This window comes from Mustelus asterias, chromosome 26 (genome assembly GCF_964213995.1).
Source record: "Mustelus asterias chromosome 26, sMusAst1.hap1.1, whole genome shotgun sequence".
NCBI classification, from domain to species: Eukaryota; Metazoa; Chordata; class Chondrichthyes; order Carcharhiniformes; family Triakidae; genus Mustelus; species Mustelus asterias.
This window is the reverse complement of record NC_135826.1, coordinates 19,421,834-19,448,713: the sequence shown is the minus strand read 5'-3', so window position 1 is coordinate 19,448,713 and position 26,880 is coordinate 19,421,834. Positions and strand designations below refer to the sequence as shown.

Here is a 26,880-nt window from a genome sequence, read left to right as displayed (position 1 = left end):
TTCAGGTTGGGGGGGTAGGTTTCCACATTTCTGCTGTATTTCATGTGACAATGTGCTGAATGATCTACCCTAGGGTTTGAGGTTGCACCCCTTTATTCTGGAGCCTTTCACCTTCAGAAAAATCTTTTTATCTCCCTTATCGAGTTGTTCCATCGTTTTAAGTTAGATCACTCCTCAACCTTTAACATTAAAGGAAGTTGTCTCTGATTTAGCAGGAGCAGACTGTAAATAAGGAAGTTATTCTGATCTTTGCTGGTGCTTCCTTTCCCATGGGAAATATCTGTTCTAATCCCGAGTCAGTGTCCTTTATCTCATACCATTCAATATTTACTGTCTTTCTCATCTGTGTTCTCAAACACTTGGCTTCTCCCCTTTGAAATCTCCTCCATAGACTCATAGGATCCCTGCAGTGCCGAGGAAGGCCATTCAGTCCATCGAGCCTGCATTGACTCTCTGATAGAAATATCCAGGTCCTCTCCCCTACATTTACCATGGCCAATCCATCTAACCTAGACACCTTTGGACACGAAGGGACAATCTACCAATCCAGCTAACCCTCCAACTCTCTGAGATATCTGCACACCTCTAATTCTGGAGGGAGCGGAGATGCTATAGATGCCACTGTCCCTGGCCTGCTAATCCTATGGAAATCCTATGGAAATATTAATTTCCATATGATAATCAGTTCTGTGCCAATTTCCAGTGCAGAACTGATTACGGTAAAGAAAAAGGGCCTTGGAGACTGGTGACCGGAACATCGCGAAATGCCCCCTGCTGTTGTTGAACAGTGCAGTGGGCCTGGAGAATGCTGCCTATGATTAATTCAATGTCACCAGCTTCATATTCAGACAACCCTTTGTATGAAAATGTTCTTTGCTCCCCTTAAGTTTCTAATTCTAACCATGGCCGGGATTCTCCAATCACATTCGCCATGTCCTCGCTGCCAGCGAGAGTGGAGAATTTGGCGCTCAGCCAAAATTCCGTTCACTGCAGCGGGACTGGAGAATCCCAGCCCGCGGGCGCGGTCAGAGGTTTCCGGCACAAATGCCCTCCTGTTACCCTTCACAGGCCTGTGAAAATAACCTTTGATTATTTTACTACACTTTGGCACACAGATATGTAAAAGTTAACCACACCAAGTAATCCAAGTTTGCAGCAATTTAGAGGCATTTAAAAAATTTTTTTATTCACTCGTGGGACATGGGTGTCACTGGCTGGCCACCATTTATTGCCATATTTTATTTACTCCACATCACAGCATTTATTGCCCATCCTTAGTTGCTTGAGGGTAATTGAGAGTCAACCACATTGCTATGGCTCTGGTGTCACATGTAGGTCAGACCAGGTAAGGACGGCAGATTTCCTTCCCTAAAGGACATTAGTGAATCAGGCGGGTTTTTCCAACCATGGTTTCATGGTCATCAGTAGATTCTTAATTCCAGATATTTTTTATTGAATTCAAATTCTACCATCTGCCGTGGCAGGATTCAAACCCGGGTCCCCAGAATGTGAGCTGAGTTTCTGGATTAATAGTCTAGCGCTAATACCACTAGGCCATCACCTTCCTCTTTTGTTTCAAGTGGTCACGGTAGATAAGCTATTAAGATAGAGGTGCACTAGTTTCAAAATGTAATTTTTAAACATTATTTCTCAGGAGGTGGGCATCACTAGCAAGGCCAGCAGTTGTTACACATCCTTAGTTGCCCTTGGGAAAGGGGTAGTGAACCACCTTCTTAAACCACTGCAGTCCATGTGCTGATACGAAGGGAGTTCTAGGTTTGGACCCAGCGACAATGAAAGAACAGATCTCTGTCCAAGTCAGGATGGGTCAGGGGGACTAGGAGGTGGTGGCGTCCCCATGCATCTGCTTCCCTTGTCCTTCCAGCTGGTAGAGCTCGCGGGTTTGGGAGCTGTTGCCTAAGAAATATTGGTGAGTTGCTGCAGTGTATCTTATATGTGGTGCGCACTGCTGCCAGGGTGTGCCACTGGTGGAGGGCATGGATGTTAAGATGCTATAATTGACTTCAGTGCCGTAGAACTGAGAGGGATGGAAAATCAGCCAGGGTTCCTGTTCCTGATCATTATCCAATGAAGAATGGCTCCTTTAGGATCAGTATCAGTTTGCCCAATGTGTCATCAGGAGAGGGACAAGTTTACTGGAAAATAATGTTAGCAAACTGTTGGATGCATCAGCCAGAGATACAACTCCAGGGTTTCCAACCTTTTTTTAATACATTCATGGGACATTGGCATCACTGGCTGGCCAGCATTTATTGCCCATCCCTAGTTGCGTGAGCCAAAAACAGACAATGCTGGAAAATCTCAGCAGGTCTGGCAGCATCTGTGGGAAGAGAATAGAGACAACGTTGCTTGAGGGCAGTTAAGGGTCAACCACATTGCTTTGGCCGTGGAGTCACATGTAGGCCAGACCAGGTAAAGACGGCAGATTTCCTTCCCTAAAGGACATTAGTGAACCTCCACTATTTCAATTGAATTGAGTCAGAACAGTGGCTGGTGACCTTTGGGTTAATTCGGGTTTGAATTGCTTTACAGCACGGAAGTTTCAGATGAGGAATAAACCTAAATTGCCTACTTTGTTGTTTCCCAGAGGAAACACTGGTGATTTCAGTGATTAATGAGCTGATTAATATCCCTTTGGAAAACTATTTTAAGAATTCAAACTGAGGGACATAATTTCCTTCAAACAACATCTGCAAAAATAATTATCTGTAACTTTTTTATGAATGTGATGGAGAGAAAGTTATCACCAGAGGGATAATTCTCAATTAGAGTGTTCGTGGAATGAGTAAACAGTTCTTAAAGGGGGAATGTCACCAGAGCTTTTCAGTAGATTCTGTTTCAAGAACAGGAGGGAATGTTTCTCTGAAGTCCTGAGTTTGCTACCTGGTGCCGTTCTATCCTGGGACATGTGGTCCATCTGCTTTGGAACAAAGTTTGCATATGGAATTTTAATTTGGGATTTTGAAACAACAATGTGAGTGAGCTCCCTCCACGGTGGCTCATTCGGGAAATGGACCAGCCAGCATTCATTCTACAATCTGATGATATTAGAGTCATGGGGGAGGCCATCTTACCAGCTAGTCACGCTGGTCGATGAGTGGGGCAAGCCGGTAAAATCACGCAAGAGGCAAAAAATAGGGTTGGTGTCCAATTTTTAAAAATTCATTCATGAGACATGGGCATCGCTGGCTGGCCAGCATTTATTGCCCATCCCTAGTTGCCCTTGAGAAGGTGGTGGTGAGCTGCCTTCTTGAACTGCTGCAGTCCATGTTCTGTGGGTTGACCCACAATGCCATTAGGGAGGGAATTCCAGGATTTTGACCCAGCGACTGTGAAGGAATGGCAATATATTTCCAAGTCAGGATGGTGAGTGGCTTGGAGGGGAACTTGTGGTGTTCCCATGTATCTGCTGCCCTTGTTTTTCAAGATGGAAGTGGTTGTGAGTTTGGAAGGTGCTGTCTAAGGATCTTTGGTGAATTGCTGCAATGCATGTTGTAGATAGTACACACATTTCTCGCCTCTCATGATCTTACCAGCCCCAGATATGTGGCAGGATCGGGCACGAGGCTGATTATAATATTTTGATCTATTTTACATAGCATTTAAATATTGTTAGTGAGCCCGGGACGCTATCGGCTGAGCTCACTTGCCTTAGCGTCTTCACCAGTGAGGATCACGTATGGCCCCCCTCTACTCTGAGCAGCCGGCTTTCGGGCGAGCTAAGGTCCCGCCCCCTCCCCCTATTGGTGGGAAGCAGATTGTTCATCATTTTTTGCACAAAGTGGCATAAGATTGCATTTTCTAACTCGTCCAAAAAATGGATCTGAAATTCTCCCATCTTCACGCTCATTTGGCACTTAGAATCTTTTTGGTAAGATCACCCCCACAGAGTCAGAGAAGTATACAGCACAGAAAAAGGCCATTTAGCCCATCATATTCAGCCCATCAAGTCTGCACCAACAACAATCCCACCTAAGGCCTTATCCCCGTAACCCCATATTTACCCCGCTAAACCCTCTAACCTATGCATCCTGGGACACGAAGGGCAATTTAGCATGGCCAATACACCTAACCCACACATCTTTGGACTTCGGTTTTGCTACGGCTCCTTGAGGCCACACAGTTACAAATGCTTCCTTGGCATCAAGGGCAGTCACTCTTGAGTTCAGCTCTTTTGTCCATGCTTGGATTACGGCTGTAGTGAGATCAGGAACTTTATGGTCCTGGTGGAACCCATTTCCTTAAGTAGCTTTAGTGTATGATTTGATGATGCTCCTGTGAAGTGCCTTGGGACATTGTTAAATATGCCATATAAATGCAAATGATCCTTGTTGTTGCAATCTCATTCTACATCCCTGCCCCAGTTTGAGTCTGATGAGAGAATGTCATTGTGATAAGCCAATGGTTTGCTGCAACAAATCTATCATTAACAATCATTGGATCCAGAATGTGAATTTGGTGCCAGTGTCCACAGCCTCCATTTTCTAGTCATGTTTCTGTTGCTTTTCTTGGTGTGAAACACTTGGAAGATTATCATGGTTCACGGTGCATTGGATTTTCCTGTTTCTGCAAGTCAACCCACAAATGAGATATTATTAACGCGTTGGTTCCAATCCAGATTTCTCCAAGGAGATAAATGTTTTACTGGAAGTTTGATTTTGGTAGAGAGATGTCACTGTGCTGTTTCAAGCAATGAAATAGATCCTCAGTTTGTGTGTATTTACTTGTCAGGTTCTCTAATACAGAAGGTTGTCCAGGGGATCAGCGGCAGTACAGTGTGTGTAACCTGCTGGTGAGTACATTACCGACGGAACATTGGCAGCACTGAACACTCTTTACATCTTTCAAAAGGATTTCTCCCCAATTTAGTCACCCAGCGTCCATTATAACTCCAAGCGAGGATCTTAAACCTACCCTCCATCAGAATCACTGCCTACTTCCACCTCTATAACATCTCCCACCTCCATCCCAGGCCCAGCCAACCTGCCGCTGAAACCATCACCCATATGTCAGCTCCACTGTTCCAATGCCGTTCAAGCCTCAGCTCTCCATGACCTTTAGCTTATCCTAGGCTCTGCTGTCACAAAATCCCTACAGTCCAGAAGGAGGCCATTCAGCCCATCGAGCCTGTACCAACCACAATCCCACCCAGGCTCTATTCCCGTAACCCCATACATTTACCCTGCTAAACTTCCTGACACTAGGATCAATTTGGCATGGCCAATCAATCTTTGGACTGTGGGAGGAAACTAGAACACCCAGAGGAAACCCACGCAGACACGGGGAAAACTCAGACAGTGACCCAAGGCCGGAATTGAACCCGGGCCCCCCTGGCACTGTGAGGCAGCAGTGCTAACCACTGTGGCACCGTGCCACCCTGTCTTTATCCTCTCCCCCACCAAATCCCATTCATTCACCGTGACCTTGCTGCCCTATATCGTTCCCCAGTCTGCTAGCATTTTAAGTTTAAAATTCTCATCTTCAGGTTTAAACCTCTGTCTAGATTCATCCCTCCATGTCTCAGAAACTTATTCCAACAACTATCAATGTAAAAATGAAAACAGAAAATGCTGGAAAGGCTCAGCAGGTTATGGCAGCATCTAAAGAGAGAGAAACACAGAGTTAATGGGCAGGATTTTCTACCTACCGTCCCCCACAGTGTGTTTGGTGGTGGGATCCTCGTCCAGCACCACTGCTGTCAACAGGGTTTCCCATTATTCATACCATCTGCCAGGAACTTGTGGCAGGGAGTTGCCGTTGGTGGGATCAGAAGATCCACTGGTGGGAACTATTGGAAAATCCTGCCCGGCATTTCAGGTCTGTGCTCTTCCATCGGAATTGGAAAAGTTAGAGATGCAGGGCAGGATTTTCTGGCCACTCGCAGCCCCAAGACCGGAAATTCCTGCCCGAGGTCAAGAGGCCTTTACATGGTCCACCAAATTCTGTGTCCCGCCCGCGACGATTCCTGTGGCAGACAGGCTGGGAAGATTCCGCCCGTAATAGATTTCGACAAAGGGGTGGGTGGGACGAGGACAGAAGGAAGGACTGTGATAGGGTGAAAGGCAGGACAGGTTAAATGACACAGGTTATTATGGAGGACCAAGGGGAATGGCGATGGCGTAAGAGAAACAAAAGCAATGGGTACAAGTGCGACTGAAAGAAACCACGAGGCAGCACAGTGGTTAGCACTGCTGACTCACAGCACCAGGGACCCAGGTTCAATTCCAGCCTCGGGTGACTGTGTGGAGTTTGCACATTCTCCCCGTGTCTGCTTAAACCCACGCAGACACGGGGAGAATGTCCGGGTGCTCTGCTTTCCTCCCACAGTCCAAAGGTTTGCGGGTTAGGTGGATTGGCCACATTGAATTGACCTTTAGTGTCAGGGGAACTAGCTAGGGTAAATACGTGGATTATCAGGGTAAATATATGGGGTTACGGGGATAGGACGTGGGTGGGGTTATTGTCTGTGCAGGCTCAATGGGCCAAATGGCCTCTTGCTGCACTGTAGGGAATCTATGATTATATTCTATTGAAACAAGTAAAGGAAACAAAATGGAGGACACATTATGGTCTGAAATTGTTGGCTCTGTGTTGTGTCCGGAAGGATGTATTGACTTTCACCCTATCACACATTTTGTGCTTTTTTTTATTCATTCATGGGACATGGGCTGGGCCAGCATTTATTGCCCGTCCCTAGTTGCCCTTGGAGGGCAGTTGAGCGTCAACCACATTGCTTCATTTTTTATGTCAGATTTCCAGCATCCATAGTACACTGCCCTCTGAACCATAAAAGTTCCCCTCCCCACCACCAAATTCTCAGTTCCTCTTTAACAAAGGATCATCTGGACTTGAAACGTCAGCTCTTTTTTCTCTCCTTACAGATGCTGCCAGACCTGCTGAGATTTTCCAGCATTTTCTCTTTTGGTTTCAGATCCCAGCATCTGATGTAATTTACTTTGATCTCAATTCCTCTGACTGTGACTGCTAATGCATATCCCTCCCTTTGTCTCATCATTGGTGGCTATGCCTTGAGTGATCTAGGCCCCAAAACTTGGAATGTCTTCACTCGTCACCTCCTCCCCTGACTTCTTTGTCTTCTTCTTCCATTAAGAACCCCCTTATAATCCACCTCATCACCCCAGCTTTTGGTCAACCTTCTCAATGTCTCCTTCTTTGGTTCCTTGTCAATTTTGATTCCTGCCAAGCTACTTTGCGAGTAGCATTGGGACATTTTTCCACAGTTTATGAAATGCTTTATAAAATCCAAATGGTGTTGTGCGGTTTGCGAACAAGTTCTTGTTAGCAAATGAAGCAGTAATTTGACACAATTCTCTTAGGACTGCCCTCCAGGAGCCATTGATTTCCGAAAGATGCAGTGTTCTCTCTATAACAACAAGCCAATCAAGGGCAATTTGATGAATCACGAGTGGCTGCCATTCTATGGGGGTAAGTCTAGAATGTTCTCCCTAATCACGGTACAGTTGAATCATTGGGACCCAAGTGATATGGACTCAAGAGCTAATTCAATTGACGCTGACTCGATTTATCTTGTTAAAAAGGACAAGGAATTTGGGAACCAGGGTAGGACTTACACAGTGAATGGTAGGGCCTTGGAGTGTTGAGGAACAGAGGGACTTAGGAGTACAAGTGCATAATTCATTGAAAGTGGCATCGCAGGTAGACAGGGTGGCGAAGAAGGCGTTTAACACACTGACCTTCATCAGCCAGGGCATTGAGCATAGGAGTTAGGGCACTTTGTTACAGTTGTGTAAGTTGTTGGTGAGGCCACACTTGGAGTATTGTGTACAGTTTTGGTCACCCTGTTATAGGAAAGACATTGATAAACTGGAAAGAGTGCAGAGAAGATTTACGAGGATGTTGCCAGGATTAGTGGGCCTGAGTTATAGGGAGAGGTTGGCCAGGCTAGGACTTTATTCCTTGGATTGTAGGAGAATGAGGGGTGACCTTAAAGAGATGTATAAAATCATGAGGGGCATAAATAGGACAAACACACACATGGCCGAATTCTACCGCCCCGCCCGCCACAGGATCAGAGCGGGCAAAGGGCGGACAATGGAAATGTCTGTTGGCCTTGGATGGGATTTTCCGGTCTCACTTGAGCGATCCCGCCCATGATCTTTTTCCCAGGAAAGGGGAATTAAAAACTGGAGGCATAGGCTCAAGGTGAGAGGGGAAAGATTTAAAAGGGACCTGAGGGGCAACTTCTTCACGCAGAGGGTGGTCCGTATATGGAATGAGCTGCCAGAGAAAGCGGTTGGGGCAGGTACAATCGCAACATTTAAAAAGCATTTGGATAAGTACATGGTTGGGAAAGGATTAGAGGGATAAGGGCCAAACGCGGAGAATTGGGACTAGCTGGGAGAGCACCACGGTCGGCATGGACCAGTAGGGCTGAAGAGCCTGTGTCTGTGCTGTATTGCTGTCTGACTCCATAACCTCTCAGTTGGGATATGACGACAACATTCTATCTGTAGTGACTGGCTCCTTTAAGGGGTGTACATTGGGAGGGACATGTGACCCAATCATCTAATGGGGAACAAGCAGCGTGGTGAAGCGTCCCAAACCGGAGAATTCTGGCCAATATGTTTGGAAAGAGCAGAATATCCCTGGAAGGAGCGCAATGCAGATTCACTGGAATAGAATCCGGGCTCCTGGTCTCCTGACCCACTGGTATCACCCCCCCCCTTGCCAGAGTGGTTCACTCCAGTGGGGATTACACCAGCTCCACACTTTCGGGGAGCTAGGGGCCCGACCACGCTGGAGTGAAGCGGGGGCAATCGGGGCCCCCCTGGAGGGTTGGGTAATGGGGGGGGGGGTGGTTCCCCCTGGGCATTGGCAAATTGCTAGTGCCAGCCTGTGCCCCTGGCACTGCCCAAGAAGCAAAGTGCCAATGCCCAGGGGCATTGGCAAGGTGGTGGGGCTTACGGTGGGGGTGAGGCCTGATGGGACAGGGCCTGATGGGGCGAGGCCTGATGGGGCCGGGACTGGTGGTGCAATCAGTGGGGGTTGGGCGGAGGGGGTCCTTCTGCCAGTCTGCATTGGGGGGGGGAGTGGAGACTGCCAGTGGGGGGGGGGGGGGGGTCGGGGGAGGGTTGGGTGTGGAGGGCCAACTTTGCGGGGGCCGCGGGGCTGGCCAGCAATCGGGAGGCGGCAGTGCGGGGCCACTGCGCATGCAACAATCTCGGTGCTGACAGATCAGCACAGTGACCTGCTCAACGCTATGCTGCCAGCTTCTCAAGCGGGAAAAGGCCCCACCCACTGATTTTTAGATTGAAACATGCTAGTGCACTCTCAGTGTACAGAGTATGGGAGATTGATTTTGAAACTCCCACTGGATAAACTAACGTGATTTACTCCAGTTTTCACGTGAATTCAACAATTCAAATTTTTGGGGGAGAATTCCGGCCATTATGTGAAGCGATTGCATAAATTGGGTTTGAATTCCCTAAAATGGAAATGATTAAGGGGTAATTAATTAAAGATTTTAAGATCTTGGAAGCAATTTGTAGGGTAGATAGAGAGAATCATTTCCTCCAGGTTGTCTGGAACAAGGAGACTTAGCCTGAAAATTGGAGACCAGTATCCGGAATTTTCCTGCCCTGCCCGCCTCAGGAATCAAAGTGGGCGAGGGGCGGGCAATGGAAAGGTCCATTGACCTTGGGCAAGATTTTACGGTTTTGGGATGAGCGAAGACGTAAAATCCCACCCAGGCTATCCAGAAGATAAAGAACATTTCTTCTCACAAAGGATGGAATAAGTGTGGAATTCTCTTCCCACAAAAGACACAGCAGATGTTAGCTCAACTTTAAATTCGAGGTCAATAGATTTTTGCTCGCCAAGGGATTGAGGGATACATGGGAGTTAGGATCTCGATGAGAACATGTGTACGAACATACAAATTAGGTGCAGGAGTAGGCCCCTCAAGCCTGCTCCGACATTCAATTAGATTATGGCTGATCTGATTGTAACCTCAACCCCACATTCTTGCTTACCCCCAATAACCTTTCACCCCTTTGCTTATCAACAATCTGATACTATGCCATGATATCATGGAATGGCAGAACAGGTTTGAAGGGCTGAATGGCTGACCCCTGCTTCTGTTTTCCGGACTCCCGTGCACCTAACCTTGTGTGCAACTAACAATGATGTAACACCTGATCGAGTGTACAAGTCGTAATGATATGAATCCTGTGCATGGTCATTAAGAAGTTCCTACCAAAATATGGCTCAAATGCACGGAGATTAATGCACTGAGATTAATGCATTGAGATTAATGTTTTCAGAGTGGAGAAACTAGCAGATTAATTGATTTGGTTTAGTTTACCTTATTGTCACATGTATGTGGGGATACAGTGAAAAGTATTATTTCTTGCGTGCTTGACAAATCATACTGTTCATAGAGTACACAGGGGAGAAGGAAAGGAGAGAGTACAAAATGTAGTGTTACAGTCATAGCTAGAGTGTAAAGAAAGACCAATTTAATATAAGGTAGGTCCATTCAAAAGTCTGATGGCAGCAGGGAAGAAGCTGTTCTTGAATCGTTTGGTACGTGACCTCAGACTTTTGTATTCTTGATTATGCTGGCTGCTTTTCCGAGGCAGCAGAAAGTGCAGACAGAGTCAATGGATGAGAGGCTGGTTAGCGTGATGGACTCGGCTTGTTCACAATCCTTTGTAGTTTCTTGCAGTCTTGGAATTGCCCGAGTGGTCTTGTACATTAAAACTTATCTAAGTAGCAGCTGTATCATTTGGGGTAACAACTCCCTCCCCAGCATGATCGTAAATGCATCAGTGAAGTTTTCCTCTGGTCATTATCTCCAACAAGATTGCAAACTCATTACGAAAAAAAAACAGGTTTACAATTTTGACAGTAACACGGAGCACAGGAAATCTTCACAGACACATTTACGATGTTGCAAAGTGCAGTGACCAGAGGAATTCTGACCCCATGAGAAGAGAACATAAGGAGCAGCAAATGATGAGCACAGCCCGTCTCTTTGACATTCCAACTCCCACACCCAAATTATTCTCGAACTATTTTAATGTCTGATGCTCATACCCTATCCAGGCTTTCTTGTATTCTGAACCCTCCAGGCAAGACTAAAGAGTGCAAAGCTTGGATCAAATAGTTTTAACCCTCTTAGTACCAGCACTTCAAAGCCTAAGAGCAATATTTGTTTTGTGCCTATCATTGATCTATCTGTTATACTGAAGTTTACTTGGGTTTGGTTTAGCACATCGCTGTTGGAGACTTACGTGGGCTTGAACCTTGAACCTTACTCTCTTAATCTTCTGTTTAACAGCACCCAATCAATGCGACCTCAACTGCCTAGCCAAAGGGAAGAATTTCTACTACATGTTTGGTCGTGTTCTGGATGGGACCAAGTGTAGCCCTGACTCACCGGATATGTGTATTAACGGGCAATGCCTGGTGAGCAATTTCCCAGAAAATGATATAAACAGAAAACTGACTTTGCGAACACGATGAATAAACAGCTGCTGACCAGACTGAGGGCAAACGGTTACATTCCTGTCAGTGGTGAGGGACACTCGACAATACAGGGACGGTGCTCCCAGATCACACAGCCATTCTCTAAACTCATAGCAATCACCATTTAAAACTGGCATTGTCGCCAGTGTTCGGATGTGTAATTTATCTGCCTTTTATTTTGTGTCTCCTGCAATGAGATCACCCCCCTACTGCAGCTAACTTTACGTCAATGTTTTGAGAGCATGACCCTGCCTTACCAGGAAATCCCCAACAGAATAACATGTCAAAAACTCTCAAGAGAAACAGGACATGTAAATATTTTATTGCTCGTTGAAATCCTTTAATACACGTGATCAAAAAGATTTAAACAACTAATTCAAATGTTTTTTTTAAGGAACTGTCAACTGATGTTCCAGTTACTCTCCTATCCCTAATACCTCTCCTTAAGGTCCTGGATTATCTTGAGTTCAGTGTTCCCCATGCGTGCATTAATTAATTCCGACAGTACCGCATTGGCTGCTTTAAGGTAGCACCTTTTTAAGATAGCATTTGATTTGACTTGATTTGATTTATTGTCATGTACTGAGATACAGTGAAAAGTATTGTTTCTTGCACGCCGTACAGACAAAGCATGCCATTCATAGAGTGCATAGGGGAGAAGGAAAGGAGGGGATGAGATTATAGTGTTGCAGTTACAAATAAGGTGTAGAGAAAGATCAGCCTAATATAAGGTAGGTCCATTCAGAAGTCTGATGGCAGCAGGGAAGAAGCCGTTCTTGAGTCAGTTGGTACATGTTCTCAGACTTTTGTATCCTTTTCCCAATGGAAGAAGGTGGAAGAGAGTATGCCCAGGGTGCGTGGGGTCCTTGATTATGCTGGCTGCTTTTCCGAGGCAGCGGGAAATGGAGACGGAGTCAGTGGATGGGAGGCTGGTTTGCGTGATGGACTGGGCTACGTTCACGATTCTTTGTAGTTTCTTGCAGTCTTGGTCAGAGCAGGAGCCGTACCAAGCTGTGATACAGCCGGATAGAAGCATATCCCCTTTAGCACGTCCTTCTAAGTTACTATGTCCACTTTAAGATAGCATGGCCCCTTTAAGATAGCATGGCCCCTTTAAGATAGCATGTGTGCACAGCTGCACAAAATAATTTAGAGGTGCCTTGCATTCAAAATGAACAGGCTGGGGAAAAAAATTAGAGGGAACATTGATTGAGGTGCTGTTCCACCCCTCCTTTTTTGTGCTCAGGTGCACTTTGCAAGCTGTGGCAGTGAGTGTCCACAGCTATTCAACTGCCAAGGCAGCACAAACCAAAGCATATCCTGTCTGCACCAGGACTAACTGGACACCAAGGCAGGAAGCAAAGCTGTTTCTTAATGTACTGAGGCCAATATAGAGCCCTGCCCACTGCTGGCCTGACTCAGAACAGCTAATAATCCAGAGATGTGAGATGGGGCTGGGTGACTTGAATTCCATGCAAGGCAATATATTTCCAGTTTAGCCCAATTGGGGGCAATCCTAAATTAGATTGAATCTGGAGCTCTTCCTACAGTGTGGATCCAGCGATCCCAATGCTTCTAATAGCGGGGGTAACAGACTCCAAGCAGGTCAGAGTGAGAGCTACAACATGTTGGGTCCAGTTCGCTCCCCTGCATGCCCTGTAAGCGTAGCTCTCTGCTGAAGTTGCAGAATTAGCCTTTACGTGTGTGTGTTTTTTGCACACTTTGAGCAATACTGAGCGCTGCGTGGAACATAAACAGGATCCTTTACACCGAGACAAATAAGGAGGAAACCAATTCTTTACAAGTCAGCCTTGTGCATAGAACGTGAAGCAGGCCCTTCAGAGAGTAACTGAGGCATGGAAATATCCCTCCCATTTGACTCACCTTTCCCATCAGATTCTTTCACTGTCGAGTGACTGTAACCGTACTGAATCACTGGAAGTATATGTTTTTGTTTCCTCTCACTTTTTGCTTTCCAGAAAGTAGGTTGCGACAGGATCCTCGGCTCAAAGGCCAAAACGGACGTCTGCGGCGTTTGCGGAGGACGGAATGACTCGTGCATCCTGGTCCGGAGACTGTACCGATCAGCGTTCCCCTCTTCTGGTGATTGCCCTGACATTCCCGATGGGTGAATGCCTTGAATGACTAACACATGAATTGCCTTGAGCGCAATAGTCTGCGGCGCATCACAGTGCCACGAGCAACACGCAATAGCTTGTGGGAGTAACAGTGTGGACACTCTCTGCCGGAGTAAAAATCTGAAGTTAAAAACAAACTAAACTATAAAAAAAACTGCAGGAAACGTACAGCAGTCCCACCAACATCCTCAGAGAGTATAAAGTAGGGCATTTGCATTACATAAGAACATAAGAACCAGGAGCAGAATCATCTGGCCCCTCGAGCCTGCTCCGTCATTCAATAAAATCATGGCTGATCTTTTTGTGGACTCAGCTCCACTTACTCGCCCGCTCACCATAACCCTTAATTCCTTCACTGTTCAAAAACTTACCTATCCTTGCCTTAAAAACATTCAATGAGGTAGCCCTCAACTGCTTCATTGGGCAGGGAATTCCACAGATTCACAACCTTTTGTGTGAAGAAGTTCCTCCTCAACTCAGTCCTAAATCTGCTCCCCCTTATTTTGAGGCCATGCCCCCTAGTTCTAGTTTCACCCGCCAGTGGAAACAACTTCCCTGCTTCTATCTTATCTATTCCCTTCATAATTTTACATGTTTCTATAAGATCTCCCCTCATCCTTGTGAATTCCAATGCGTATAGTCCCAGTCTACTCAGTCTCTCCTCATAAGCCAATCCTCTCTACTCTGCAATCAACCTAGTGAATCTCCTCTGCACCCCCTCCAGTGCCAGTATATCCTTTCTCAAGTAAGGAGACCAAAACTGTACACAGTACTCCAGGTGTGGCCTCACCAACACCTTATAAAGCTGCAACATAACCTCGCTGTTTTTAAACTCCATCCATCTAGCAATAAAGGACAAAATTCCATTTGCCTTCTTAATTACCTGCTGCACCTGCAAACCAACTCCTTGTGATTCTTGCACAAGGACACCCAGGTCCCTTTGCACAGCAGCATGCTGCAATTTTTTACCATTTAAATAATAGTCCCTTGAGAACGTGCAGTCTAAACCTTTTCTCTTTACAACTGCTGACTGACCTGCTGTGTTTACAATATTATCTTTCTTTCCAGAATAATGCTACTCTGACACCAACCTTCCATTGATTATCACAACTGATTAGCTGCTGATCATTATTATCCACAACCACTCATTGCTCGATACGCAGTTCTAGATCACAAAAAGAGAGGGAGGCGATGACCGAGTATCGCTAGACTATTAATTCAGAAACTCAGTTAATGTTCTGGGGACCCGGGTTCAGATCCCGCCACGGCAGATGGTGGAACTTGAGTTCGATAAAAAATATCTGGAGTTAAGAATCTATCGATGACCGTGAAACCACTGCTGATTGTGGGAAAAGCCTATCTGGTTCATCAATGCCCTTTAGGGAAGGAAATCTGCCATCTTACCTGGTCTGGCCTACATGTGGCTCCAGACCTGCAGCAATGTGGTTGACTCCCAACTGCCCACAGGCAACTAGGGATGAGCAATAAACGCTGGCCAGCTAGTGACGCCCATGTCCCATGAATGAATAAACAAAAATATGTTTTAAAGGATTCCTTCAAATCACCACACAAATCCTCCTTGTTAGGTAAACAGCACAAATGACATAAAAAGCGCATTTAAGACAGAGATAGATAGGTTCTTGATTGGTAAGGGGATCAAAGATTACGGGGAAAAGGCGGGAGAATGGGATTGAGAAATTTATCAGCCATGATTGAATGGCGGAGCCGTCTCGATGGGCCGAATGGCCTAGTTCTGCTCCGATAACTTATGATCTTATGCCGTTTGAAAATTGGAAATATTGGCTAGAATTCTCCAACCTCACCCCCAGCCGGGATGCTCCATTTCTGCTGCAATGAATGAAGACTTGGCTGAGCGCCAAATTCTCTGTTCTCACTGGAAGTGGTAGAGAGGCGTGTGAGACCGGAAGATTCTGGCCATGTATCTTTAAATAACCAAAATGTGGCCTCTTTTTTTATAATCTTTCTACTCTTGCAAATTTTACCTCTGAGATCCACAATTTAAAAATTTGTCTCCTAGTGGTTTTGAACTCGAGTCTTTAGCTGATTGCCGGTGATATTTTCAACTGTACATTTAACTTCCTCCTATCAAACAGCTCACTTTGTCATCTGAGCAAAAACTTAACTTTTTTAACTTTAAAATAAAACTATTGCACAATCGTTCTTTTGTGTCCCTTGATAGGAAAGTTATGAGGCCATTGGGAGCACTCAGAGTAGAATCCAAGAGTGTATGAGGAGCCCCTTGCGATACTGGGATTAGTTCCACTGGGACGAAGAAGGCTATGAGGAGATTTAATAATGATCCTTAAAATTAGGAAAGGTTTTGATAAGGTTTTTTGATTCAGAAGGAAGCCATTTGGCCCATTGAGTCTGCACCGACCACAGTCCCACCCAGATCCTATTCCCATAATCCCACATATTTATCCTGCTAATCCCCTGACATTAGGGTCAATTTAGCATGGCCAATCAACCTAACCCACACATCTTTGGACTGTGGGAGGAAACTGGAGCACCCGGAGGAAATCCACGCAGACACGGGGAGAAAGTGCAAACTCCACACAGACAGTGACCCAAGCCGGGAATCGAACCCAGATCCCTGGCACTGTGATGCAGCAGTGCTAACCACTGTGCCACCGTACCGCCCAATAGGCAAAAAGGAGTAAAACTGATGTAGAAATCATTTCTCACCCGGAGGATAGTTGGAGTCTGGAACAAACTTCCTGAGAGGCTGGTGGAGGCAGGTTCAATCAAGGCATTCAAAGGGGAATTAGATTGCTATCTGAAAAGAGAGAATGTGTAAGGTTACAGGGATAAGGCAGGGGATTAGGTAGAATGCTCTTGCAGCAAGCCAGTGCAGACATGATGGGCCGAATGGCCTCCTTCTGCACCATAAAGATTCTGTGATAGTATGAGTAGATTAAGGAGATTGCCAATGATGAGGGCATTCCTATGAGGCCATCAATTTAAAATTGCCGCAGTAGAGTGGGGATCGCAATTTTACCACAATTCTCTGCACAGATACTCGTTGGAACATATCTGTGCTGGAGGGAACAGTGGAGGCAAAGATCTTACAAAGCAAAATTGGACCAATATTAGAGGCAGAGAAAATCATCATAGAAAGAAAGAAATCATAGAAACCCTACAGTGCAGAAGGAGGCCATTCGGCCCATCGAGTCTGCACCAACCACAATCCCACCCAGGCCCTACCCCCACATATTTACCCGCTAATCCCTCTAACCTACGCATCTTAGGATTCTAAGGGGCAATTTTTAACCTGGCCAATCAACCTAACCCACACATCTTTGGACTGTGGGAGGAAACTGGCGCACCCGGAGGAAACCCACGCAGACACGAGGAGAATGTGCAAACTCCACACAGACAGTGACCCGAGCTGGGAATCGAACCTGGCACCCTGGAGCTGTGAAGCAGCAGTGCTAACCACTGCGCTACCGTGCTGTATGGGTCATAGGGAGAGGTTGGAGCAGTGGGATTAGTTTTAGATTGCTCTTGCTAAGAGCCAACAGCACAAACAGGACGGGTGGCACAGTGGTTCGTATTGCTGCCTCACAGCGCCAGGACCCAGGTTCAAGTCCGACCTCGGGTCACTGTCTGTGTGGAGTTTGCACATTCTCCCCGTGTCTGCGTGGGTTTCCTCCGGGTGCTCTGGTTTCCTCCCACAGTCCAAAGATGTGTGGGTTAGGTTGATTGGCCATGCTAAATTGACCCTTGTGTCAGGGGGATTGGCAGGGTGAATAAGTGGGTTTATGGGGTTAGGGCCTGGGTGGGATTGTGGTCGGTGCAGACCTGATGGGCCAGATGGCCTCCTTCCGCACTGTAGGGATTCTATGATTCTATGAATTGCCTCTCTCTTTGTTATATAAGCTTCTATATAGTATTCAATATTTTATAGTCCTAGTCTATGGCTCTTTGATTATATTCCATGATGTCCACGACAAAAATGTATATATTTATTATTATTTACATATTTTGCACAGTTTTCTAAAATGTGTGTTTAATATTTGTGTAATAAATCATTATTTACTGCAATTTCTGGACTTCAAAACATGGTAACTGGTAGCAGAGAATAATTAGTGTTTTTTTTCTAACTAATCCTAGGTTACTATGGTTACAATAATGTAACAGTAATCCCAGCGGGAGCTACTAACATCAAAGTTACAGACAACAGCAGGAACTACCTGGGTAAGTCCAAGCTCTCAGTTACAAGGGTTCAAAGGTTACTGCAGCAGTACATGCCAAGTTAGTTGCTATTTCCCTTGAATTGAGTCAGCTGGTTTCAGCCTGGACTGTAGTTCCCTATGGTGCACTTAGCTTTAGTAGCCTTGGGTCCTTGAGTTAGGTCATGAAGAATCAGCCAGGGACAGCCGCCCCCTTTTAACCCCTGTCTAGTGCGATGTCGTATCTATGTTTGGGGTTGTGGGTTTTAACAAAAAGAAAAGAACGTGTTTTGCCCACGTATATTCAAGTTAACACACAACAGGTTTTAGCGAAAGAGATGTTCTCTGCACAGAATACAAACTGAAAGTAAAACAGCAGACTGTGGCAACACCCTAAAGACATCACCATCAGATCATGTGATCTGCTTTTAAAGCAACCTGCAACCCTTTTAAATATATAACATCTGCCTAATCCTGACAGGTGGGTTATCTTGATGTCAAAGGTCAGCTACGATGCCCCAGAAGCCAAATAACAAAATGGCCCAAGAAGCGTGAGCAAAAATCATTGGATGTCAAGCCCAACACGGAGTTTTTAGCAAGGATGATCAAAAAAACCTGATCAAAGGGGTAGGATTTAAAGGTAGTCTTAAAGGAAAAGATGAATGTTGAAGGGTTTAGGGAAGGATCTGTGAGTTTTCATGAGGCCACTGTAGAGGGAGAGAATGATTCCATTAATGACATGAAACACAAGAGTGAGAATTTTAATACTGGCATTAGGGAACTGCAACCCAGGGCAGGATGTCAGGGGTAGTATTATTATGCCTGAGTAGTTGCCATAAAACCTGTCTCCAGCAGGCTTCCCTGTAGCCATTTAGCACTCAGAGGAAAATTAAGTGGTCCAGAATGAAACTCCTGCCCGCACCCCGCACCCACACCCCAACGCATCCCCCCCTTCCCTCATCCGCTCCTACTCTGAGCTCCGAGAGTTGCAGGCCAAACAGATAACCAGCAGCTCTCTGCTCCCAGCAGTGCCACCAGGAGTGATGGCCATTCGTGGGACTGCATGAAGTCCCAGTGAAAAGAGCCAAGGTTGGTCGGGGAGATTGGGTGAGGCGGGGGGAGGGGAGGGGGAGGCCATCTTCTCAGCCAGGATAGGAAGCCTCCAGAAAAGGAGTGAACGAGATGAGGACCTGGGGAGCAGAGACCAGGGTGGGAAGGGGGCACCCGGGAGGAGTGCAGACATGAGGGGTGCTCTCTGATCGTAAAAGGAGACCCAAGAAAGAGGTACTCTTTCCCACCCAGGAACCTAGTAGACATACCTGCCGGACCTCGTGCTCCTCCTCCTGCTAGGTGAAGGTGGGAAGTGGCCATTAATTGGCAACTTAAGGGCCTCGCCCACCATTTACTAAATTACAGCAAGCATGGGGGCCAGTGGGTAGGTGACAGGAAAAGCACGCAAGACAGGGCAGTGTAAAATCCTGCCCTTACTGTAGGTCCTGGCCAACATTAGTCCCTTAATCAACAACGTCAACAATAAATTTCCTGTCTATGGAACCTTGCTGTCTGCTTATTGGCTGCAGAACATCAGTGACTACGCTTAAAAATAAATTATTAGCTCTAAAGTTCTTTCGGATATCCCAATGAAATGTAGGATGCTGTGTAATTCTATGTTATTTTAGTAGAAAAGTACTTTGGTAGCGTGGGGTTTACAATAATCAGTGAAACAAAATCAATGGGCAAGATTTGAATTCAATCAAGATCCATTCAGTGACAGAGGGTTAAATTTAGGCCCGGTCCCTTCAGCACATTCAGAACCTACTGTTTGCCTCTTGCCCCACGCTAACATTCATTCACTTATCTCCCCAACCTTCTCAAGGGCAACAAGGGGATGGACAATGAATGCTATCCTAGCCAATGATGCCCATGTCCCATAAATGAACTAAAAAAAAGACAATCTCACCCTTATCCGATCACATTGATTCCAAAATCCTCATCCTCACTTACAATTCCTTCAATATTTCACTTCACTCTGCCTCTGCGACCTAACAGCAGCCCTACGGAGTTCTAAGCACAGTGGTAGAGTTTGCCACTATCATGTCCCTACGTCTGGATACCCCAATTATTTCCTTTCATCTTCAAAAGCCTCATCAGAATCCACCTCTTCAGCCACTTGTCAACTGATGGAGTCCCTTTAAAGCACGTCGGGTCAATTCATTCTGATGAGGTGCTCTTTCAGGCGTAGGGGTATTTGACCAGTCATTAATGTTGACTGTGACAGCTCAGTGAGGAACGCTCTTATCTCTAAGATCTGGACTCACTGCAGACTTGAGCACAAAGATCAAGGCTGCTACAAGGACAATGTAGCATAGTCCTGAGGGTATACTACATTGTCGGAAGTGCCGTCTTTTGGATTCGGTGTTGAGCTGCGGCCCATCTACCTGCTCCCGGGTAGAGGTTAAAGGTTCCACGGCCACTATTTTGAAAGGGAGCAAGGGAGGTTTCCCTGGGTGTTTTAGCCAAGATTTATCCCTCAATTAAGCTTAAAAACAGATGATCTGTTTATTATCACATTGCTGTTTAAGAGAGCTGGCTGTGAGCAAATTGGCAGCTGCATTTCCTACATTACAACAGTGAATCATAGAACCCCTACATTACAGAAGGAGGCCATTCAGCCCATCGTGTCTGCAACGACCACTATCCCACCCAGGCCTTTTTCCCATAACCCACATATTTACCCTGCTAATCCCTTGACACTAGGGTTAATTTAGTATGGCCAATCAACTTAACCCGTACATCTTTGGATTGTGGGAGGAAACCCATACACACACAGGGAGAACATGCAAACTCCACGCAGACAACGACCCAAGGCCAGAATTGAACCTGGGTCCCTGGCGCTGTGAGGTAGCAATGCTAGCCACTATGCCACCCTGTAGCAGGAGCACCCTGTAACTTCTGGCTACACAGAAAGTACCTCCTTGGCTGTCAAGCGCTTTGAGACAGGAAGTGGTGGTGAAAAGTACTACATAAATGTGAGTCTTCCTTTTTGCATTGGTTAATATGTCAGCCGAAATTCTCCAGCCATTCATGCCAGTGGGATTCTCCAGTCCCGCCAGCAGCGCACCCCCCCCCCCACCCACCTCCCCCTCCACACCTCATCGTGGTGGCGTGGGGTGACACCAATGGGAGATCCCATTGACAGCAGCCAGACTGGAAAATCCCACTGCTAGCAAACAGCACGCCACCTTCCACTGCCGGAGAAACATGCGGGTTGGGAGTTTGGAGAATCTCGCCTGACATTTCAAAGTATACATCTGTGGCTCAGCTAATTATAGAGTACATTGTGTATGAAGGTTGGTATGTGGTAAATAATTAGCAGTTGGGGAAAACTGTGATAAAGAAGGTGATATAGTGTCCACCACGGAGGAGCAAAATACTTGACTTCCCTTTACTACAAACTGATAATATTAGCATAAACAAGGCTGCGAATTCGAGAAATCCTTGGGTTTGAACTTATGACCTTTACGGTGATGAGTGTAACCCTCAGCCTCATGAGCTATCAGACCACCAGCTACAGATTGTGCTTTTCTAGGAAGTAGTAATTAGTGGTTTTGAAATACGTATGATTAATAAGTCAAATTTCTTACCGCCTGAACAAAAGGACTGTTGTGAATCTATTGCAGGGCTGTCACTAAAATAAATGATCATGTATTGTGAATCCCATTTCCACCAAATCCCAGCTCTGCATTTCCACCAAAGTTCAGCAGATGCTTTGGTGGGGCGGGGGGATTCTTCTGCTGTTTAGCTTCATGAGAAGCCTTTTACTACTACTGGAGTTTACAGCTGCCTGGAGCCTACATTGTGGAGTGTACTCCCTAAACCTCTCTGCTTCTAACTCCCTCCTGTCTCCACCATTAAGATGGTGTTTAAAACCAACATTTTTGACTAATGGGCTGGCACGGTGGCACAGTGGTTAACAATGCTGCCTCACAGCACCAGTGACCCAGGTTCAATTCCCAGCTTGGGTGACTGTCTGTGTGGAGTCTGCATGTTATCCCCGTGTCTGCATGAGTCTCCTCTGGGTGCTCTGGTTTCCTCCCGCAGTCCGATAGATGTGCTGGTTAGATCCATTGGCCGTGCTAAATTCTCCCTCAGTGTACCCGAACAGGCACCGGAGTGTGGCGACTCGGGGGATTTTCACAGTAACTTCATTGCAGTGTTAATGTAAGCCTACTTGAGACACAAAATAAAAGAATGTGTTAAGATTTGTTTGATGACCTTCCAGTGAAGCACCTTGGGACATTTACTACACTAATGGCGCTATATAAGTACAAGCTGTTTTTGTTACCCATGATTGTATTCACTGGTTTGTAAGTTATTTTCACATTGAAGAGGAATTGTTTCTCTTTAATGCTGAGACAGGTGAAAGACCAAGACCCATAGTATAGGACACACTCCCGAGGTTCCGGAGAAGAGAATAGATGAAATAATTCATTAATGCAGTCAACAAATTAATATTTTTTTAGGCATGAGGATGGTTGAAGGATAGAAATGTTGAGGAAGGTATGGAGTTCCATAGTTTTGAGAGCATGATTCAGGTAGGAGGCCTTTGTGATGAGTTTAGATTTCACTGGAGTAAGATAATGTTGTGGTGCAGTGAGTAGAGCCCCGACCTCTGAACCATAATCACCAGGAGGCAATGGCCTAGTGGTGTTATCGCTCAGAAACTCAGCTGATATTCTGGGGACCTGGGTTCGAATCCCGCCACGGCATATGATGGAATTTGAATTCAATTTTTAAAAATCTGGAATTAAGAATCTACTAATGACCACAAAATTATTGTCGATTCTCAGAAAAACTCATCTGGTTCACTAGTCTCCTTTAGGAAAGGAAATCTGCCGTCCTTACTTGGTCTGGCCTACATGTGACTCCAGAGCCACAGCAATGTGGTTAACTCTCAACTGCCTTCGGGAAACTAGGGATGGCCAGGCAGTGACAGCAATGTCCCATGAACGAATAAAAAATAGTCCCTAGGACTTGATGGCCAAGGAAGTTGCAGGTGCTCATAACTTGGCTAAGCAGGCTCGCTACCAGTCTACAAATCCTTCCAACACAACGGCAGGCGATAAGAGGGTGAGAGATCAGCCATGTGATGGAGTCTCTACCATCACTCTCTATAGTCGACTACAACATGCATGCCAAACTGCCTGTTGCTACAGCAACCTGGAGTCCCTGAGTGAACTGTACACACCACCAATAAATATTCAAAACTACTTTAAGGCTGGTAGTCCTAAAGTCTTTGAAGTTCAGTTCTAGGATTGGCAAAACATCATTTGGTGAATTTACAACCTGGAGTTCCCAAGTTGAATTGAATCACAGGGAGGAAATCAAGCCTCCATTCCAATGTCCAGAGATGATGTTTGCCGGGGAGCATTTCCTGCTGGACATATTCTGGATTGTGCGATTGGTTGAATGAAGTTTTTAGATGAGATGGATTAGCCATGGTAAATGTGTAGGGTTATAAGGATAGGGTGGGGGACAGGGCCTGGGTTAGATACTCTGTCAGAGAGTCGGTGCAGACTCGATGGGCTGAATGGCCTCTCTGCACTGTCGAGATCCTATTCAATGACTCCCTGATCCCCCTGGCTGATTTATCACAGAAGTCAGTGCTGGTTCTCATACGTTGCTGCCCTGAAGTAAACAATCCAACTAAGCATTTGTAGACAGTGATAAAACGTTGCTTGTTTTTATTATTGGTCTCTGTGCCTCCTGGGCAATCTCATTAGCTCTGATCCCCATTTCTGAAACTAAACTGGCAAAGCTTCCAGTGTATTATTAAGTTTAAAAAAACATTGCAAAAAAATCACAAAGCAACCACAGATGATGCCAGCGGGGGTGCTGGGGTTGGTGGAGGTGGAGGAGTGGGGTTAATGGGTCAGTGGTAGGGTGGGTGGGGGGGGGGGGGGGAGATGGTGGCGGAATGCTGCCTGTGGAGTATGGCATTCGGCTCACCCTTCAGAACTATCTCACCCTTCAAATGTCTTTCAACAGTAGAGCCTTCTCTTTCAACTGTTAATTAATTCTCCTGTGCCTATATCATAGAATTCATAGATCCATAGAATCCCTACAGTGCAGAAAGAGGTCATTCGGCCCATCGAGCCTGCACCGACCACAATCCCACCCAGGCCCTATCTCTGTAACCCCACATATGCACCCGGCTAATCCCCCTGACTCTAAGGGGCAATTTAGCAGGGCCAATCCACCTGGCCTGCACATCTTTGGAGTGTGGGGTGAAACTGGAGCACCCGGAAGAAACCCACGCAGACACAGGGAGAATATGCAAACTCCACACAGACAGTAACCCAAGGCCAGATTTGAACCCTTGTCCCTGGCACTGTGAGGCAGCAGTGCTGACCACCATGCCATCGTGCTGCCCTGGTCATCCAGTAACCATCTAATGTTGTAACCATCTAATGTTATGTGCTACTGATGGGAGTTATATCACCCCCATGATTACATCATTGGTCCATGAAAATGTGGGTGCACGAGAGTGCTGCCAATTTAAGAGGGGCATCAATTTTCGCCTTTGTTGGTAATGGGCAGTAATTTTCAAACTGCCACGCCAAGCGGCATTGGGAACCATAATCATCCAAACTTTCTCATCATGACAAGGGTAGAAGACCTCATTGTTGGAGTTCTGGTTAGGTCAGTCTCCAATGGTATCGAGCTGCTTCCCTTACAATCAGTGTCCTGATCTTTTTCCATTAATCCTTTTTAGGCATTTCAACTCTTCTGCACGAGAGTGGGTGGGTAATGGTTTCAAAATGGGATTGGTATCCTTGAATTAACATTGGGTCCATTATGAAAGGGGTCTACTGGCAGGGGTTCACCTGTGAGTCTCTTTTTGGTAATGAAACTGGGGTGCCATGATATAAATAGGACCCCATTTGCAATTTTAGGCAGTGAAAGGGCCAATTCTGAAGGGTCATCTAGACTCAAAACATTGGCTCTATTCTCCCCCCACAGATGTTCATCATAGAATCCTGCAGTGCAGAAGGAGGCCATTTGGCCCATCAAGTCCACACCGATCACGATCCCACCCAGGCCCTCTCCCCATAACCCCATGCACTTACCCTAACTAGCCCCCCTGACACTCAGGGGCAATTTAGCATGGCCAATCCACCCAACCTGCACATCTTTGGATTGTGGGAGGAAACCGGAGCACCCGGAGGAAACCCACGCAGACACAGGGAGAACGTGCAAACTCCACACAGACAGTGACCCAAGCCGGGAATTGAACCCAGGTCCCTGGCGCTGTTAGGCAGAATGCTAACCACTGTGCCACTGTGCTGCCCTTTGCTGTCAGACCTGCTGAGATTTTCCAGCATTTTCTGTTTTTGTTTCAGATTCCAGTGTCTACAGTATTTTGCTTTTAACCTATTTCACTGCCCCATCCCATGCTGTATTATATCAATGATCGGTATGCAGTGCTACAACTATGGATAATTGTATTTTTGATTGCACTGATTATGAGGCGAATGGAATGTTGGCCTTTATCGCGAGGGGGATAGAATATAAAAGCAGGGAGGTCTTGCTGCAACTGTACAAGGCACTGGTGAGGCCGCAACTGGAGTACTGTGTGCAGTTTTGGTCCCCTTATTTGTGAAAGGATATATTGGCCTTGGAGGGAGTGCAGAGAAGGTTCACCAGGTTGATACCGGAGATGAGGGGTGTAGCTTATGAGGAGAGATTAAACAGATTGGGTCTGTACTTGTTGGAGTTTAGAAGGATGAGGGGTGATCTTATAGAGACATATAAGATAATGAAGGGGCTGGATAGGGTAGAGGTGGAGAGATTCTTTCCACTTAGAAGGGAAACCAGAACTAGAGGGCACAGCCTCAAAATAAGGGGGGGCCGGTTCAGAACAGAGTTGAGGGGGAACTTCTTCTCTCAGAGGGTAGTCAATGTCTGGAATTCTCTGCCCATTGAAGTGGTGGAGGCTTCCTCGTTGAATATGTTTAAATCACAGGTAGATAGTTTTCTGATCGATAAGGGAATTAGGGGATATGGGGAGCAGGCGGGTAAGTGGAACTGATTCGCTTCAGATCAGCCATGATCTTGTTGAATGGCGGGGCAGGCTCGAAGGGCTAGATGGCCTACTCCTGCTCCTATTTCTTATGTTCTTATGAGCGATTACAGTTTTTCACTGCGATGATTCTATTTTCTGTCCATAGCCTTAATAAACGGCAAAAATCACTACGTGATTAACGGGAACTGGGTTATAGACTGGCCCGGGGAGTTTGATGTCGCTGGTACCAAAGTACTCTACAAGCGCTCTGCTGGCAACCACGAGACGATTGAGGCAGCAGGACCAACGGCGGAGGATCTTCATGTGATGGTATAAATCTTTGAGTAAAAAGTGTGGTGATTATTTTTCCTGGCAGAACGATTTGTTATATGTCTGTCACGATTTGCGCAGTTCCTATCAGTGGGACATTCGCAGCAGTGATAGTAACAGTGTAAAGAAAGTGTGCGTGGTAAGAATAACCACAACACCAGGTTAAAGTCCAACAGGTTTATTTGGAATCACGAGCTTTCGGAGCACTGCTCCTTCATCAGGTGAGCGGAGAGCTGGGTTCACAAACAGGGCGTATATAGACAAAGACACAATTGCAAGATAATGGTTGGAATGCGAGTCTTTACAGGTAATCAAGTCTTTACAGGTAGGGGGTTAATGTAGTGTGTCATGAACCCAAGTAGCCAAGCTCTGGCCGCAGGAGGATGGCCTCAACCGGGATCTTGGGTTCATGTCACACTACGTCTAACCCCCACCATTTGGCCTGGGCTTGCAAAATCCTACTAATATCCTGGCTTGAGACAATTCACATCTCTTTAACCTGTGATTATCCCTCTCTCCACTCGCATTGTCTGTACCTGTAAAGACTTGATTACCTGCAAAGACTCGCATTCCAACCATTATCTTGCAATTGTGTCTCTGTCTATATATGTCGTGTTTGTGA

General features: G+C 46.1%; 1 protein-coding gene across 1 annotated transcript in view; it reads left to right on the top strand.

The window, feature by feature from the left end:
* The window catches only part of LOC144479501 (ADAMTS-like protein 5), a 125,889-nt gene that overhangs the window by 83,887 nt on the left and 15,122 nt on the right, over window positions 1-26,880 (top strand). The window contains exons 4-9 of the mRNA XM_078198232.1: window positions 4,753-4,813; window positions 7,359-7,467; window positions 11,345-11,472; window positions 13,512-13,635; window positions 17,805-17,888; window positions 26,095-26,258. Of these exons, the coding sequence (XP_078054358.1) occupies window positions 4,753-4,813; window positions 7,359-7,467; window positions 11,345-11,472; window positions 13,512-13,635; window positions 17,805-17,888; window positions 26,095-26,258 (670 nt within the window). The remainder of the gene's footprint in view (window positions 1-4,752; window positions 4,814-7,358; window positions 7,468-11,344; window positions 11,473-13,511; window positions 13,636-17,804; window positions 17,889-26,094; window positions 26,259-26,880) is intronic.